General features: G+C 38.1%; 2 protein-coding genes across 5 annotated transcripts; one reads left to right on the top strand and one right to left on the bottom strand.

Annotated features, from left to right (window-relative positions):
- Positions 1–441: 441 nt before the first annotated feature.
- Positions 442–5565, top strand: LOC103976707 (ras-related protein RABH1e). The gene is made up of 6 exons (XM_009392011.3): positions 442–679; positions 2595–2665; positions 3471–3559; positions 4517–4628; positions 4984–5074; positions 5161–5565. The coding sequence occupies exons 1-6, from the start codon at positions 563–565 to the stop codon at positions 5302–5304; spliced, it is 624 nt and encodes a 207-aa protein (XP_009390286.2). The 5' UTR covers positions 442–562; the 3' UTR covers positions 5305–5565.
- Positions 5566–7412: 1847 nt separating this feature from the next.
- LOC135632006 (putative pumilio homolog 8, chloroplastic) lies at positions 7413–13297 on the bottom strand. Of its 4 annotated transcripts, none has more exons than XR_010494576.1 (8): positions 11695–13297; positions 11385–11547; positions 9551–9714; positions 8307–8565; positions 8052–8230; positions 7818–7934; positions 7607–7658; positions 7413–7522 (listed from the first exon to the last, which is right to left on the bottom strand). XR_010494576.1 is itself a non-coding variant. In XM_065140247.1 (5 exons), exons 1-5 carry the CDS (start codon positions 13032–13034, stop codon positions 8123–8125), a joined length of 2034 nt encoding a protein of 677 aa, XP_064996319.1. In that variant the 5' UTR covers positions 13035–13297; the 3' UTR covers positions 7945–8122. The 4 variants fall into 4 exon arrangements, 2 of the variants coding, with proteins under 2 accessions (XP_064996319.1, XP_064996320.1); XR_010494575.1 differs by having other exon boundaries at positions 7825–7934; XM_065140247.1 differs by lacking the exons at positions 7413–7522; positions 7607–7658; positions 7818–7934 and having other exon boundaries at positions 7945–8230.
- Between the last annotated feature and the right edge of the window lie 2309 nt (positions 13298–15606).

Below are 15606 nucleotides of genomic sequence, written 5' to 3'. Positions count from 1 at the left end.
TCCTTCACGTCCCTGTAATTTCCATGTCACATCCTTTGTGGAGCTCCGATGTTGGGACTCAGATAGTAGTTTGAAGGTATATCAAGGGAAGGTAATAGAAGCTCGAACATGAAGTGCACTAAATATGTACTTCAGCTCGTCGATAAATGCGAATTCGACATTAACTCGGTCAATTGATTGGACTCACAAACCTTTAGTTCCGGTTTGGACCGGGTTGGGTGCACACCGTCACCCACGTGATTCTCACGTGACGTAGTGGGACTTGGTTTGTTGACCTGAAATCGCTACAGTACTGGTGGGATTACCGAACACATGACAGGACCAATCAAAACATTCCACGTATTTGTTACCTCACTTGGCATATCATATGCGGATCATTTTGGTGTTGTGCTGTTCTCGAAGAATAATGTGATCCCGAGTTGACGGTTACTGGTTCGTCAAGTTCTCTCCCTTCGAAGAGTAAACGACCTTTCTTTCCCCTTCGCTTCTTCCCCATCTGAGTTCTATCGATCGATCGAGAGAGAAAGAGAGAGGAGAAGAGGAAGAAGTGGAGAAGGCCCTAATGGCGGTGGTCTCGGCTCTGGCGAAATACAAGTTGGTGTTCTTGGGGGACCAGTCGGTGGGGAAGACCAGCATCATCACTCGGTTCATGTACGACAAGTTCGACACCACTTATCAGGTCCATAAACATCCTCGTCTCCTCTTCAGTCCATATGCTTTCATGTCTTACCCTTACTTGCTGGGGTCTCTGATTCGTGGTCTTTGAAAGAGGTTTGTCTTTGATCTGTTATTTTGGTGAGTGGATACATCCTGTGTTTTCCGGGTGTCTAGATTGGGATTTTGATCGATAGAGGGATTCGGCTAGCAATTGTGCTTGACTGAAAACCTAATTTGATTTTCTGTTGGAGGTTGACGAATCATGGGCTGGTCCTTATGGTTGATTGTGTCAAATGGGCTTTTGCTTTCCTTTAAATATTGGAGGTTGCTGTTACATTTCTGAGCATGCATGACCTAACCAGAAAGCATCACATCGGAGCACTGTGAACCTGGATTGTCTCAGTAATGGAATTCCCGATGGAAGATCGAAAGGGAGAATTTTTTCTTCTACTTTCTAGTCATAATGTTTACTTCTCATTTAGTCTTAGCATTATGGATTGAAACACATTTTCTTTTTACACATCTTGATCTATATGATTCATAGATTTGTCCATTTACGCCTTTACTGTGATGCAACTTGATTTTGAGTGCTAAGCTTTCTTGATCTGGTAAGCAAATATTATCTAGGAATATCTGCAATGAGTCCGGTATCCCAAATCAGATACACAAGTAAAGCAAAATGATCACACGGAAAGACACCTAATTCTAACTATTAATGACTTGCAATGTTGTTTCCATTCAGTAAAAAGGAAGCATATTAGCAGATGCATTACATATAAAGAGAATCATTTGTCGCTTTTGTAAACCTTTTGAATATTTCTATCAGGGAAAATAATAGGACTTATTTTATACATCCTATATATTCGCTATTTTAGATGATGGAAACAGATATTTGAAGTGTAATTGCCTTTTTGGTTTGTGTCCTTTACCAAATTAGTGTTGATCACATGACCATTCAAAACAAGATTTATTAGATTTATACATGTATCAACCTGGCATACGTGGACTGACCCAGCAATAAACTTTAGCAAATTAAACTTCTTTAGATGCAATTGTTCATGTATGATCAGAGTAATAATTAATGCTCAAGAAGTTCTCAAGTCCCAAGTCTCACTATCAAATGAAAGCAACTATAATTCTTTTTTTTTGCAAAAAAGTAAATAATGAAAATGGGATTCAAGCTCAAAACTTTATAATTATCTGTCAAAATCTTTACCAATTATTCTAGTCAACACCTTCAAAGTAACTATAATTCTTATTAGTGGAGAAATTAAAGGTACCCCATGCTTTATATTTAGTAGTGAATTTAATCCCAATAAACAAGTTTTCTTGGAGAGATTATACTCATGCTCAGATTATTCGGATGGAAAGTAACTGCATGGTGCTTCCACCTTCTGATGCGTGAAGGCTGACAGTCATTTAGGCTTTACATTAGCAAGTATATATTAATTACCCTTCACTCTGGAGAAAAATATGTTGTTATTTCTGTTCTATTATTTCCTCAATTTGTTGAGAAGATATATTGCCTGCTTATAGTGCATTAGAAATTATATATCACAGATGTAATCATGGCAATTCTTACTGCGGAAGTCTAGAAGCTAGACAGATGGTATTAACAACCAATTGGTCAAACAACTAGTTTAATCACTTGGGAAGTTAGATATTTCTGCCCATTCTCCGAGAAGGATCTTGAAAGATGGGGTCATTATATGCTGTTTTTAAGCAGCACCGGTGTTTGACAACTATTGGATATAAAAACATTTTTGTGAAAGCTAAATCGTTTGTGCAAACTAAGCCGTAAGGTCTTGGGGTCAGCAGCAAAACTATTCTGTGGTCGGGAACTTGGTCCTGGGGTCAGGAACATGGAGCTATTCCAGGCATTAAGCTGCATCCCAAACTATTCTGTGGTCAAATTTCTAACATGCATTTTCTTACAGGCCACCATCGGCATTGATTTTCTATCAAAAACAATGTACCTTGAAGACCGTACAGTTCGTCTGCAGCTCTGGTAACGTGTTCGGTTCTCTTTCTATTTCTTTGGTGACAACTTATCTTTGATAAAGTTACTGAAAAGTTAACATCACATGTTTGAGTTGCACGAGTCACATTTGCCAATACAATTGTAATTACTGAGCTACTCATGAAAATTTGAAATACAAATAGAAAATTAAAAAAAATCTATTTTTTGCTGCCAAAATTTTACTATAAGGAAAATGAAATCCTGACAGTTCCCGTATTCTACATCTTCATTTTTTTTCTACTAAAGGTCATATGAACCATGTCCTTCGTGTTTCTTTAAAACTTTTTGTATCCAACATTTTCCTTGTTAAGCGTTGTTTATCTTTTGCATGATTTGATTCACTCATCTTGTCAAAGTCAGTACAAAAACTAGTGGAGCATGGTTCCTTTAGAGGTAACATGGTTGCTTATACCAAGTGCTATGGAACAAATTCTCTGTGATTTTCCCAGGTCTTCAGTCCCTAGTATGTAGCTTGTAGCTTTCTAACACAAGCTTTCGATATCCTTCTCCTATGCAATGTAGTTCTTTGTTAGCACGTGGCTTGATGTGATCACAAACATCCAAGGGAACTATGATATGCCGCTATTGTCTTAATTTAAGAATACAAATCAAATTTGTTTTCTCACGTTGAATAAAATAGTTTAGCTTACTGGAAGTTATTTACTGAATGTCCAGTTTTTCGAAAAGAGCCTCGGGTTAATTTGACCTTCAATTGCATATTAGTTTCTGCATCTCCGACTCTTGAACATAAACTGATGGCTTATTCAACGCATATTTCTTACATAATTGGTAGGGACACTGCAGGACAGGAGAGATTTAGAAGCCTTATTCCAAGCTACATTAGAGACTCCTCTGTTGCAGTTATCGTTTATGATGTATCTAGTAAGTACTGGTTTTCTGGTATTGACTTGAAATTTTCAGGTAAAATATGGTGTTGTACATAGATTTGAAAGGAATAACATGTTATAGCATTAGCCAGATTAAGTAAGAAATCGAGTGATTACTAGGATATCATGCTTGTCCTAATCTAGTCTAATTGCAAGTTGTAATTGTCAGATGAATCTTATTGCATATTTTAATCTGATAACTTTCATTTTTCCTATCCCTGTTAACGTCACCTTCAGAGTTTGACTACTTGGTCATAAAAAAAAACACAGGTTTAGTGCTATCAAAATGTTTCCTGTAGTAATAAAAGACCAAAAAAAAACCCATATGGTACTAATATACGAGGGTGAGAGCCTTAGTACTCCTAAATCACTCAGAAAAGGTAGCATTATTTGTCACTAACAATGCCTTATCCTTTATACCTTTAGCTATTGCAAATTTATGTATATTGCACTTTGAACATTCATATATGTTCTAGTTTAGCTTACCAAAGAGCAACACGCTGCTTAATTATCTTGACCTGATGATGCATAGGACATTACCAGGTGGCTGCCATATTATCATGTTAATATAATTGAAATAATTCACATTTCCCTCCTCTACATTAACTACACCTTTTTACATCCTTTTCCTAAAGAGTCTGCTTGCATGAAAGAATCACCTGGTGCTAAAAGCATATGTGGAATTAGTTAGATCTCTCTTACTCTGTATATTAAGAATCACCTGGTGGTAAAAAGTGAGAGGTAAGTGACCCCGTTGTAGGATACACAAATAAAAAATTCTCTGAGCCTCTGATTAAATTTCATGCTGATTGAGTATCATCACTACTGAAATGATCATATGTTTCCATTAAAATGAGAGTATTTTTTCCCTCAGTTTGTATGCCTTTCTAAAATACTAGTTGTATCTATAGTAAGAGTAACTGTCTATTAATATGCTCCATTTTCTTTGCAGATCGGCAATCATTTTTAAGCACTTCAAAGTGGATCGAGGAAGTGCATACAGAACGAGGCGGTGATGTTATCATAGTTCTTGTTGGAAATAAGACGGATCTTGTTGACAAAAGGTCACAAGTGCTTCCATACGATGCCCAATAGGTCTTCCTGTATATTCACTAGTTATAGTTGATTGCTTTCATGAATGCTAGGCAATCTGTACATCAGTTCTTTTATGACTGATGATTGAGAAGTCCCTTTGAGTATTTCTATACACGGTAGTTAGGTGCTTGTGAAACTACTTAGCCAATCTTATTTTTACTCACTCCACATTCTGGTGCATTTGGATACGAATGCATGGAGTCGGTAATTGTTTATGTGGAGAAGGAAGTTTGTTGTCATGTATTTAGTTGTTCCTACCATTCTCAATTTCGCAAGCAAATAATTCTGCGTCTTTGTCACTTTCTCTTTCTTTCTTGGTTGCAGACAAGTCTCGACAGAAGAAGGAGAAGCAAAAGCTCGTGAATTCGGAGTAATGTTCATCGAAACTAGTGCAAAGGCTGGCTTCAACATCAAGGTAAGCACATTGTAAGGCATCAAGTGCTATTTTTGCACGTTTAGCACCTTTATTTCTCAACCGGAAGAGATACTTGAACATTGCAGCCATTGTTCCGCAAGATTGCTGCATCCCTTCCGGGGATGGAGACACTCGCTTCTGCGAAACAGGAGGACATGGTTGATGTCAATTTGAAGCCCACTGTCAGTTCACCAGAGACTCAGCAGCAATCTGGAGGCTGCTCGTGCTGAAGATATAACCAGGTTTAAGTGCTTGTTCATTAACTAGGGGCTAAGAATTCTTGTGTTCACCTATGAAGGTTTTGCAATGACGTTATACAATGAGGGTTCTCTTGATTGTAGCATCTCTGTTGTTCCCCATCCCGCACTTGTTCGTTTGTTTGAGGTGGATATCTTTGTGCATACTCTTTTGATTTTGTTATTTTTATTATTATTTCAAGATAGATATTTGTTGTTTCTACAAATTAAATTGAAACTTTATTTATTTTTCTATATCATCTGAACATATTTTAATTATGTTCCTATGTACTCCTACCATTAATTATGTTTCAAGTTAATATCATGTTATCTCTAAAGTTAGATTATTGAGTGTGATGCGACATGGTTATGTCGAAACCCGATAGAGAAGTTGGTTGAATTAAATTAGAATTTACTATCAAGTAAATGTTAAAGAGCTAACGTGGAGCTTCTAAGGTAAAACTAAAGTGGAACTCTTGATCGATATGAACATCCCAAGGAAGTAACTCTTTGATAAGGACATAATCCTTTGGATGCCTTGATAGATATAGACATCCTAAGGAAGTAACTCCTTGAGGACACCTCAAATGCGAGAAGCATCTCTCTTTAAGGAAGTCCTTATTTCATGAGATAGTCATCTTAGGTACTAGAGGAGAGGCTTGCCCAAGATAGTCTTCAAGCTCTCGGGAGCCTTCTCAAGGTGGTCACCTAGAGTTTTATGTAGTGAAAGTTACTATAAAGGAAAACCCTACATAATTAAGATTTGAAATATGAGATCGAAAGTTAAAAATCACCATTGTGTTATATGTGACCATCATTTATATGTTGTAACTTTTTATTTTACTTGATCCTTTGGTACCTATGCAAGGTTACACTTGGATTAACTCTTTATGGACAACTATCACGAAGGAGTTTTATTTAAGTAATTCAACTAAGTCAAGCAAGCGAGACAAGGATAATAAAATATTTTAATTTCATAATATGAAATCAAAAATCATAAGTTAACAACGATCTACTCACAAACACAAGACCAAACAAAATTCAGAATAGAAATTAGAGATTACTGTAAAGGAGGTCAAGAGTCATAAGAAATCGTAAATGATCATGTTGTACTAGCAATAGGAGACAGAAATCAGGTGCAAAAGAAACACATTTAATTAAGAATCATATGAAATCCTTAGTTAAAATCATGAGATCACAAATGACAGTCAAAGTTAAAGATATAATCGCAACATAAGATCAGAGATTACAAGCTGAAATTAAAGATCACTGTCGAGGAAGACAAGAATTACAAAAGGATCATCCATGATCAATAACTACTCACATGACGATATCCAAATCATGTGCGAAAATGAAAGATCGTCTCAGATGAAATGAAGAATCACAAGAAATCACAAAACACATTGGGAATTTAAAAGATCACTATAGAGGAGAAGAAGAAGAAGAAGAAGATTCACGAGGAAAATCTACTTGACACACGAGAACAGAAATCACAAGCAAATGTGAAAGACATGCAGATCACGAATCACAATATGCTACACAGATTGGAGGTGCTCACCGACCGACCTATTCACGCGATCGTTTTTTTGGTTTCATGGAGGTCCTCACCGACCTATTCATGTATTTTATTTCATTGGATCTCATCCATTCTACGTGGCGACGAAGTCGCCTAGTGGGACCCACCTGCAGCAAGCAGTAGTAGGAACGTGGGAACGGGGACGCGTGCCGCGCGTCCGGCTTACAGGCAGGGAGGGACTTTCCTTCTCCGTGCCGTATTGACAGCATGACAAATGGCGCGAGGACGAGCGTTTACGAGGTGGGAAGGAGTTGGGATCCTCTCCAACTCACAATTTTCGCGATTCACCCTCAGCCATGAGATCGCCAGCCATTATGGCTATGGCTGATCGAGATGTGAGGATGGGAGGGGTTAGAGGGTAAAACGGGAGGAAATATGTATGTAGAATTGAATCCACATGAATTGGAAGGGATCAGCAAAAGCCTTTTCTCTTACCTGAGCTCATCTCAGCTCAGCTCAGCTCGTGAGAATCTCCTGTGGGGGGGCGGGCCAACCCTGCAAACTGATGTTTTCGAGTCGGTTCATCGGTCCATCAAACATAATGATCGATTGCACGTATAGAAAACGCGTGTTCTGTATTGATTTGATGTGTTTTGCTTGGGATATTGTTATGCCAAGGCAACTAGCTTTCGTGATCTGAAATGGAAGAGACGAACACATCAGTAAATCACCTAAGCACTTGAAGAAATCAATGAGACTTCAGATGTCACATATACTCACAAGAGCGAAACAGCATCTGAGAAATCGATCCGACAAGACACGAACAATCCAACTGCATAAAATTCCAAGACCAATTCACATCAACAGGCCAGGGAATAGATAAATGTAAACAACATTATAAGAGTGTCATGCAACCGAGTACCACAAGTTGGATGGAATATTTATTATCAGAGCAATTTTGACATAAGAAGAAAAACAACAACATACATACAACTCACTATATTAGGGTGGCGCAGCCGTTTAGTCCTGCACTGTGAAATGAAAATAACAACAACATACATCGTTTCCTTTACACTATATAATAACCAAGCTGTAAGGGTGATTTAGCCTGTGAGACATGACAGCAAAATATTAGAGAGGATATATTGTCGAGAGCATCATCCAAAGGCAAAACTGTTACTTTTACAACTCTTACAACTTGATAAATAAGAAACTACACACTTACAATTGAAACTCCATGACAGGTGGGTTCTATTGATGGACAACAACAAAGATCCGCCAACTTCAGAATTTACATCACTTCTTCAATAGAGCCCGTGAAAAGATTCGCTTGCAGTAAGGGTTGGTTCTCAGGGCTGCTTCATGAGGAAGCATAGCTTTTACTAGTGCAGCACGGACAGGGCCCTGCATCGGTATATATATATGAGACGATGAGAGAAGGGATAAACCAATTATTGCTAAATTGATTAGGCATAGGAACCTTGGAATTTAGAAGAGCAGATTTGATAACATAGTTTGCGTAAGGGTCTTGCAATAATTGCTCAAAGTGTGAGACTGAAATCAATTCCAATATTATAGTAGCTCGATCATCTTCACCCAAAATCTTCAAGCATTTTTCCACCACGTTACTGCTAAATTTCTGTACGGAGAGCTGTACATACTTCCCTTCAAACTGAGATGCCAAGTTTCCAATTGCCAAGGAGTTCTTCAGATCTAGTATATACTGGACAACATAATTTCTGGAACAAAAAAGAGATAAGTTTGCAGAAACAACAGCCACAGAAAAATTTAATATTTGAATAACCTTCTATGCAATCCAAGAATAAGTAAACAATACTAAAGGATCATTTAAGAATTTTAAACAAAGAAAAAACAAAATGGGTTCAACAAGTCAATTGCAATTCTGGATTGCTGTTACTTGAAGTGAGTATTGAGGAAGAATATTCCATAGATTCATTTAGATATCTAAAGATACTTGAGATACTCAAAAACAGCTAATTTGTTTGTCAAGTTTGGATAAACAGAGACTACGTATTCATAGTTTTCTCAAAGTCCAATTGATTAACATGTGGTTCATTTGACTGATCAACATAAGGATAAGTAATCTAAAAGCTACATGTAAAACTCAAGATAAACATTTATAGTCTGCATGCTCAACTATTTTCGAAAATATCATTAATGTCCATAGGCATGTTAGTTCATGAACAGTAAATACAAGAATAACTTGGGAATTCACATGTTGTTAACAGCAAAATAATGAAACCGAAAGTGGTGATGGCAGATACTGCCACTATATGGGCATTATATAGTGGTTGTTGTGACTCACTCTTCATAGAATATGCTTGCAAAACCTAAATAGTTATGACTAAAGAAACAACATAATTCAGACTAAAAGATATCAGGTACATCAGGTTTCAATCTAGATTGGTGGTTCAATATGATTGATGCTTAAATATACCTACTAGAATTGATAAAGCAGTCATGTATCTAGTAAATGCCAGGTAGTCAAGACAAATTCAATTATCAAATAGATGCACCAAATGGGTGCTGAAAAAATTGACTCTCTCCAATCCTTTGAGCCTACAAAGATATAAATGATAATAGAAATGAAATGTGCATATATTATTTTTTTTCAAAAAAAGTAAGATGTTACTATAACTTCACATAGGTCTTACATGTTTCAACAGAAAAATAGATGCTGCAATTTAGCAATCAAATAATTACCCAAACGGATCTTGAGCAAGTTCATAACCATTAGCAGAAATTTCTGCAATCAACTTTGCGTGATTTTCTCCAGTAGAATGGGCTATGCATTTTTGCAACACACAACATCCATGTCGATGAGTAGCAATATCAACACAATGCTTTGCCGCAGCATCAAAAATTAACTGTCAGTATAGCATGCCATGCAAAGTTAGTGAATCGGAAAGATAATTATAGAAACTGTAGGAGCAAGTGAAAACAAATTTGTAATTTTGTTTCTTCTGATAATAGCATAACACTAATGATGACAACACAGTATAACAAATGCAGAGAAATAATAAAGGAGTGAAAGCGAGAAAGCAAAGTGGAGATGTATCAATGCCAACAACCAACTGCAATTTCAATTTTAATTCAAATTTGACCAATTAATGTAGTTGTATGGCCCTTTGCTGATATACTTTCTAAACCCAAAATCTTATTGATCAGAATTTTAATTGAAATCAAATATTTGATTCACAAGCTCAAATTCCAACTCACTTCTCTAAATTAAACTGTTTAGGAAGTAAGACTTCCCACAACTAGCATCCAAAGATAGGATTCTGTAAATATTTCAAGCAAACATTAAAAAGAAAAACAAAAGTTCCCTGCAAATACAACCATATACTCTGAGATAACATCAAAACAGAAAACTTATTTGTAAATTCAGTTCTGGCTGCACTATGACCATAAGCTAATCCATCCTACACCAGCTAACAAAAAAGCAACATTTGCCCTATAATAACTAATTGGAACATAATTATCAGATTTTCCTAGCATCTCCAATGATTCATGTATATTAGAAAAACTGCCATTAATAGTTAGTATTTGCTTGCACATTGAGAAGTCATATAATGTTTATATTTCTGCTCAGTAATTCAGATGCAGAAGCTGTACAAATTTAATCAAGGAGGTTGTGAGCAGACACCTAGAAAGGCACACCCTTGTCCTAAGTCATGGATAAATAGAATACCGTCAAAGAACCATTTCTCAGAATCAGTAACGCCTGCTACTTCAAAGAGTGCATTGGAATCATCTGGGAGGTTTCATGGAACTATCAGATCTGAATCTGAACTGTACTTATATACAAGTGACAACTATTTCCTTCATGATACCAGCTCTCAACTGCAAACTAAAACACTATCACTGCTTCTTGTTGTACTTCTCATCAGCCATTTTAGAGGTTCTTTCACCGGATCTGTGAAATTAGGCAAGCATTTTTGTTTGTGCATGGATAACAAGTCATAGGTATTCCAGCATTAGTTTAGGCCGTACCTTACCTTCCCTGTTCCTTACCTATTCCATGTCATGATGTTTCGGTAAGTGCCAGTAATTTAAGTACAATGACAATAACTTTAAAGAAAGGAAACCACAAACAGCATATAGGCTACAATTTCATACAAAGGAAAATTTAAGGCACCGGTATCTAACCACATTCATTTGGCACAAAATCATTTGACTCCCTAAGCATTGTACAAAGATAATAGCCGCATCAGAAAACACAGAATGAAGCATTCGGCGACCGTACATGGTATAAACTAATTACACTGTTAGCTTCAGATGTCATGCTTAAGGGGTTTTCATGTTAAATTTAACAGCAAGAATTGTTTGAACAGAATGGTGAATGAAGATGGGACATTAATTAACAAAAACATAAATTCTTGAAGAATTCAGAAGAAATACAAAATAGGCTTAGCAATGAACTAAACACGCTGACAGGCAATCTCAACCTCAAAACTAAGCTAGCATAACAGCATGAAATTAGAAAAGTTGAAGGTGATTCACCATAACATATTTTCCTCTGCTAAGAAACCAATACCTTATTGTCTTCAGGTGTAAAAGATTCCAAGCAGCGTTGGAGCACATGGCTGCCATTCAAGTCCTTGATGAGATCTAAAAACCCAGGTTGTATGGCTGATATAACCAGTGCAATTTGCTTCTTAGTTTTGAGGGTATCTATTAACTTCTGCACAGCCCTCGTCCTGAGAATAAATCTAAATCATGTTATTGGAAGTATGACCCCAAATGTCTAAGCATTAGAAAACTTATTTAACTGAACCTGCAAGGGCTAAAATAAGCTTCAGCAGAATAAGTTGATATTCGTAGGCAATGAGCAAACTTCTACTCACCCATGAACGTTCAGGGAGATTCTGATGAGGTTATCTGGATCCTTCAACACTAGGAGGATCTGCATCAGTTGTTCTTCACTGCATAATTCAAGTAGCTTCTGCATGAGATAGTTCCCAAAAGGATCGATCATGAGCTCACTGGCATGATTGATGACCCCATTAAAAATCACATCTACCACATGCTTCCCTTCATCAAGCTTCTGCTGCAAAAACCGACACCCATGCTGGTGCTTTGCAACAAAGTACATACATCCTTTGACATCCATCACATTGTCATACTTTGGCAGAAAATTCGGTAGCTTCACCGAGACTCCTCGTGCATACAGGAGTCCATCAAACTGCGATAGTTTAGTCCCCTTCAGGGGATAATTCAATGGGCACCTCATGCAATGGAGCTCCTTACCCTCTATAATTAAACTGTCATCGGATCCAAACACCTCAGGGTTTCTCAGGATTCTTCCTGGCTGAACCTCAAGAGTAGCAGAGGGTGTTTCGATGCATCCATTTGACACTGAAAAGTCAGGTAACCTCGAGGCATTTAAAGTGTTCCTATTCCAACTGGAATCTATTCTAATCTTCTCCGACTGCAAGAACATATTAGAAACTGGATAAGGTTGATTAATACGGGAAACAAAACCCCCGCCAAGATTAGCCCTGCAGTGAGGAGTTCGTCCAAGGACACCATCAGTTCCCAATTCAGTTGCTCCATAAGGGAAATTGTCGAGCCATGGCTCGAAAAAATTAGCATCCGCATAGCAATGCTGCTGCTGCGATTGAGACGAGCATGGATTCTTATCCAGACCAAATAACAGAGAGTTGGGAATAACTGAGTGACAATTAACGCCAATCTGAAATGTATCGTCGGTATAATTAGTCTCAGGCACAGAAGGGTTGATCGGGTTGTTCTCGGATGCTGATGCCGGCATCAGCGGACGACCAATTGGTAATTTCGGATCAACTCCGAGATGCATACCGCTAAGTTTGTCGAGCAAGCCTAATCGTTCGACCATCCGCCCCGTATGCTGGCGAGCCAGTTCATCGGCGGCAGGGGAGAGAAAGCCCAACACCAACGATCCTTCCGAGGGGAGGGGCGGCGGCGAGAGGCGTGCATGGCGGTCACCATGGTCAGGCCCCCTCCCATGCCCACAGCCATGGACAGGATAAAACCCACGAACTGGCGATAGCTCATCGAGACCAGGCACATGCACGCCAAGAGCATCATCACCATGGAAGAGGCGATGATGACCGAGATGGGGATGAGGGAGATGGGGAGACGTGGCATGAGGGATTTCATCCAACAGCATCTCCATCTCCCTCTCTTCCTGCTTCCCCATCTTCATGGATTCCTCTCTCGCCTCTTCCGTCTCGAGCGTCACCTCCTCCTCCGACTCAAAAGCAAAGAAATCTTCCACAAAATTCACCCAAAAAAGAAGAAAAAAATCAAGAAAAGGATCGCAGAAGGTAAACGGTCAGATTCAATGGATGCGAGGGGGATCGGGAGAGGGAAGCTGGGATGGGATTGGGGATTGCATTAGGAATTCGAGGAGTTGGTTGGAGCACACAAGAGTAGGAGGAGAAGTAGTGAGAGAGATAGAAGGGGGGGTGGGGGGGGAGAGTAGGAGGAGAAGTAGTGAGAGAGATAGAAGGGGGGGTGGGGGATTGCTTCATACCATTTCCTGGGGAGAACTTATTCATTTAAAATCCCTGTAAAGGAGATAAATAAATATATATTAAATGTTACAAATACCCCTACAAACTCTTATGAAAATTTAAGATATTTAGTGATTTATAGGGTGAAATATGCTATTTCCGAGCATTGGGAGGGACGGATAGGTAAAAGGAGAGCACCGGATTTAAAGTGAAGGAGAGGCGGTGAGGTTACCCCAGCTTTCTACGCCTTCTCGTTGGCGATACACGAGGGCGGTTATTCTTAGACGCGTTCTTTCCGGTGAAGTCGAGATATTTTGTGCACAATATCTGTGAGTCGACTGCTGAAATATCTCTCTCTCTCTCTCTCGATCGATATCTCAGCCGATCCTTTAATTCTTGATTTATTTGCTAAGCTTACTTGGATTAGGATTTAATGGTTTTTAGCTATAACGTCTTCATGGAGGCATAATGTCTATAATGTCTATTGACGTTATACATGTTGACTTGATTTGTGAAAGACTCACTTCTCTATGGATCGAATCGCTAAAACTATCATAGCTTGCAAAACAAAAACAAAAAAAAAAATTCTTAAGACTAAATTTAATAAATATTTATTTATTTAGATATTAAAAAAAATGCAATTGTTAAAAATAGGATCAATTGATGTTCTCTTGAAAAAACAGTGATTTGGATTCCAACCAATCATGTTTCTTTCGATTTACATCGTGCAATTATAACCCAAATACACCCTGACGATAGTCAATACACAGAGTCATATAAATCACAAATAACCCAAGTAAAAATGATGACACGTTTATTTAAGATCAAGAGCTAAAGTTGCTTTGGTGATGCAATAATCATATGGCCAAAACCCTAATCCCAGTGTCACCTAATGACTTGGTCTCATCATTGCTTGCTCTTTGGCGCATGGTATCGCCATGTTAGGAATTGATGCTTGGCCCACTCTATGAGATATTTCACAGCTTAAAAACACATTGAGTTTGTCCATTGCAGCACACTTGCAAGTATTATTTGGAATGCTTTGGGCTGGTACCCAAGAATCAAAGAGCACAGCTCTTATCAAGCCTTTGGAAACTGATAGTACCATCAGGTGGCACTTGAAACACTCTTAATAGCAATGCCTGAGGAGCTCAAATCAGAAGTGAACTGTAGAATAGAATATATGAACTGGTTCGATCCGATGACTTTTGTCCCTTGGATATATGTTGCTTCTTCTTTTGCTACAGAAACACCATCACCTGTTAAAAGGAAAAAGAAGGGTCTCAGATAATAATTGATGGCAAATTAAGTACACAAAATGGTTGAAACAGATCATGAGATCAACAGAGTAGTGTGCGCATATACTGATGACCCAAGTTATCATTGTTTTTGTTCTTGAATTAATGAACTAAATGACTATAAATGAATCAACTAACAGCAGAAGAAATAAAAAGACTAGAAGAAATCAACTAAATGAATTGATTCACTAAGGATCGTGAGTAATTCATGAAAAAAGAAAAGGTGGTCCTGGGATGTGGACTGGTCCCTGAATTCATCCTAGAAATAAATTAAGTTATTCTGATGGCACAACTTTGGAATGGCAGTTGAAATGTCAATATAGAATCCAACATTGGTCCAGCATAATGAGAGGCCCTTTGTCTGACAGTCATCATCCTGACTTTTATCAATGTTGGTTGTCACTACAAAGATCTGAAGATGTTCTTGGTTTTGGGAATAGAATCAGAAAGCACAAAGGATAAGTCTTCCAGCTTCATAGTTTTCTTATAACAAGAATAAGACACTGGAGGCTATTCTAATGATTACCGAGTCAGATCAATTATCCAAACTGAAGATCTCCAGTAAGCTGAGTTGTGAGACTCCACAGAGTTGTATCATTGACGAATTTTGCCTACATTTTCCCGGTTTCATGTTCACTTTTGGTGATGCCCATTTCTATTTCTACATCCCGTCACCATGATGACTGTACGACAGAGGCATCCTTGAATATCAACGTCATAGTAGCAGAATCAACTTAGTGATTACATAAATAGAAATTATTGCAATCAGTTGTTAGATGTCCCAGGAAGAGGAACAGTTCAAAGGTCAATGGCAAAACCGAAGCCACTTAGCATATTATGTATGAATGATGTCAAACATAACATCAACGGCAAAAGGGGCTCCTTCAACAGTCTGAATAAGCAACTTCCACAAAACAATCATGAGACCGTTAGACGTCCAAAACAAGCATGTCAGAGAAGTCAA

Source organism: Musa acuminata, chromosome BXJ3-2 (assembly GCF_036884655.1).
Source record: "Musa acuminata AAA Group cultivar baxijiao chromosome BXJ3-2, Cavendish_Baxijiao_AAA, whole genome shotgun sequence".
In the NCBI taxonomy this organism is placed as follows: domain Eukaryota; kingdom Viridiplantae; phylum Streptophyta; class Magnoliopsida; order Zingiberales; family Musaceae; genus Musa; species Musa acuminata.
This window is presented reverse-complemented; position numbering and strand designations above follow the sequence as displayed.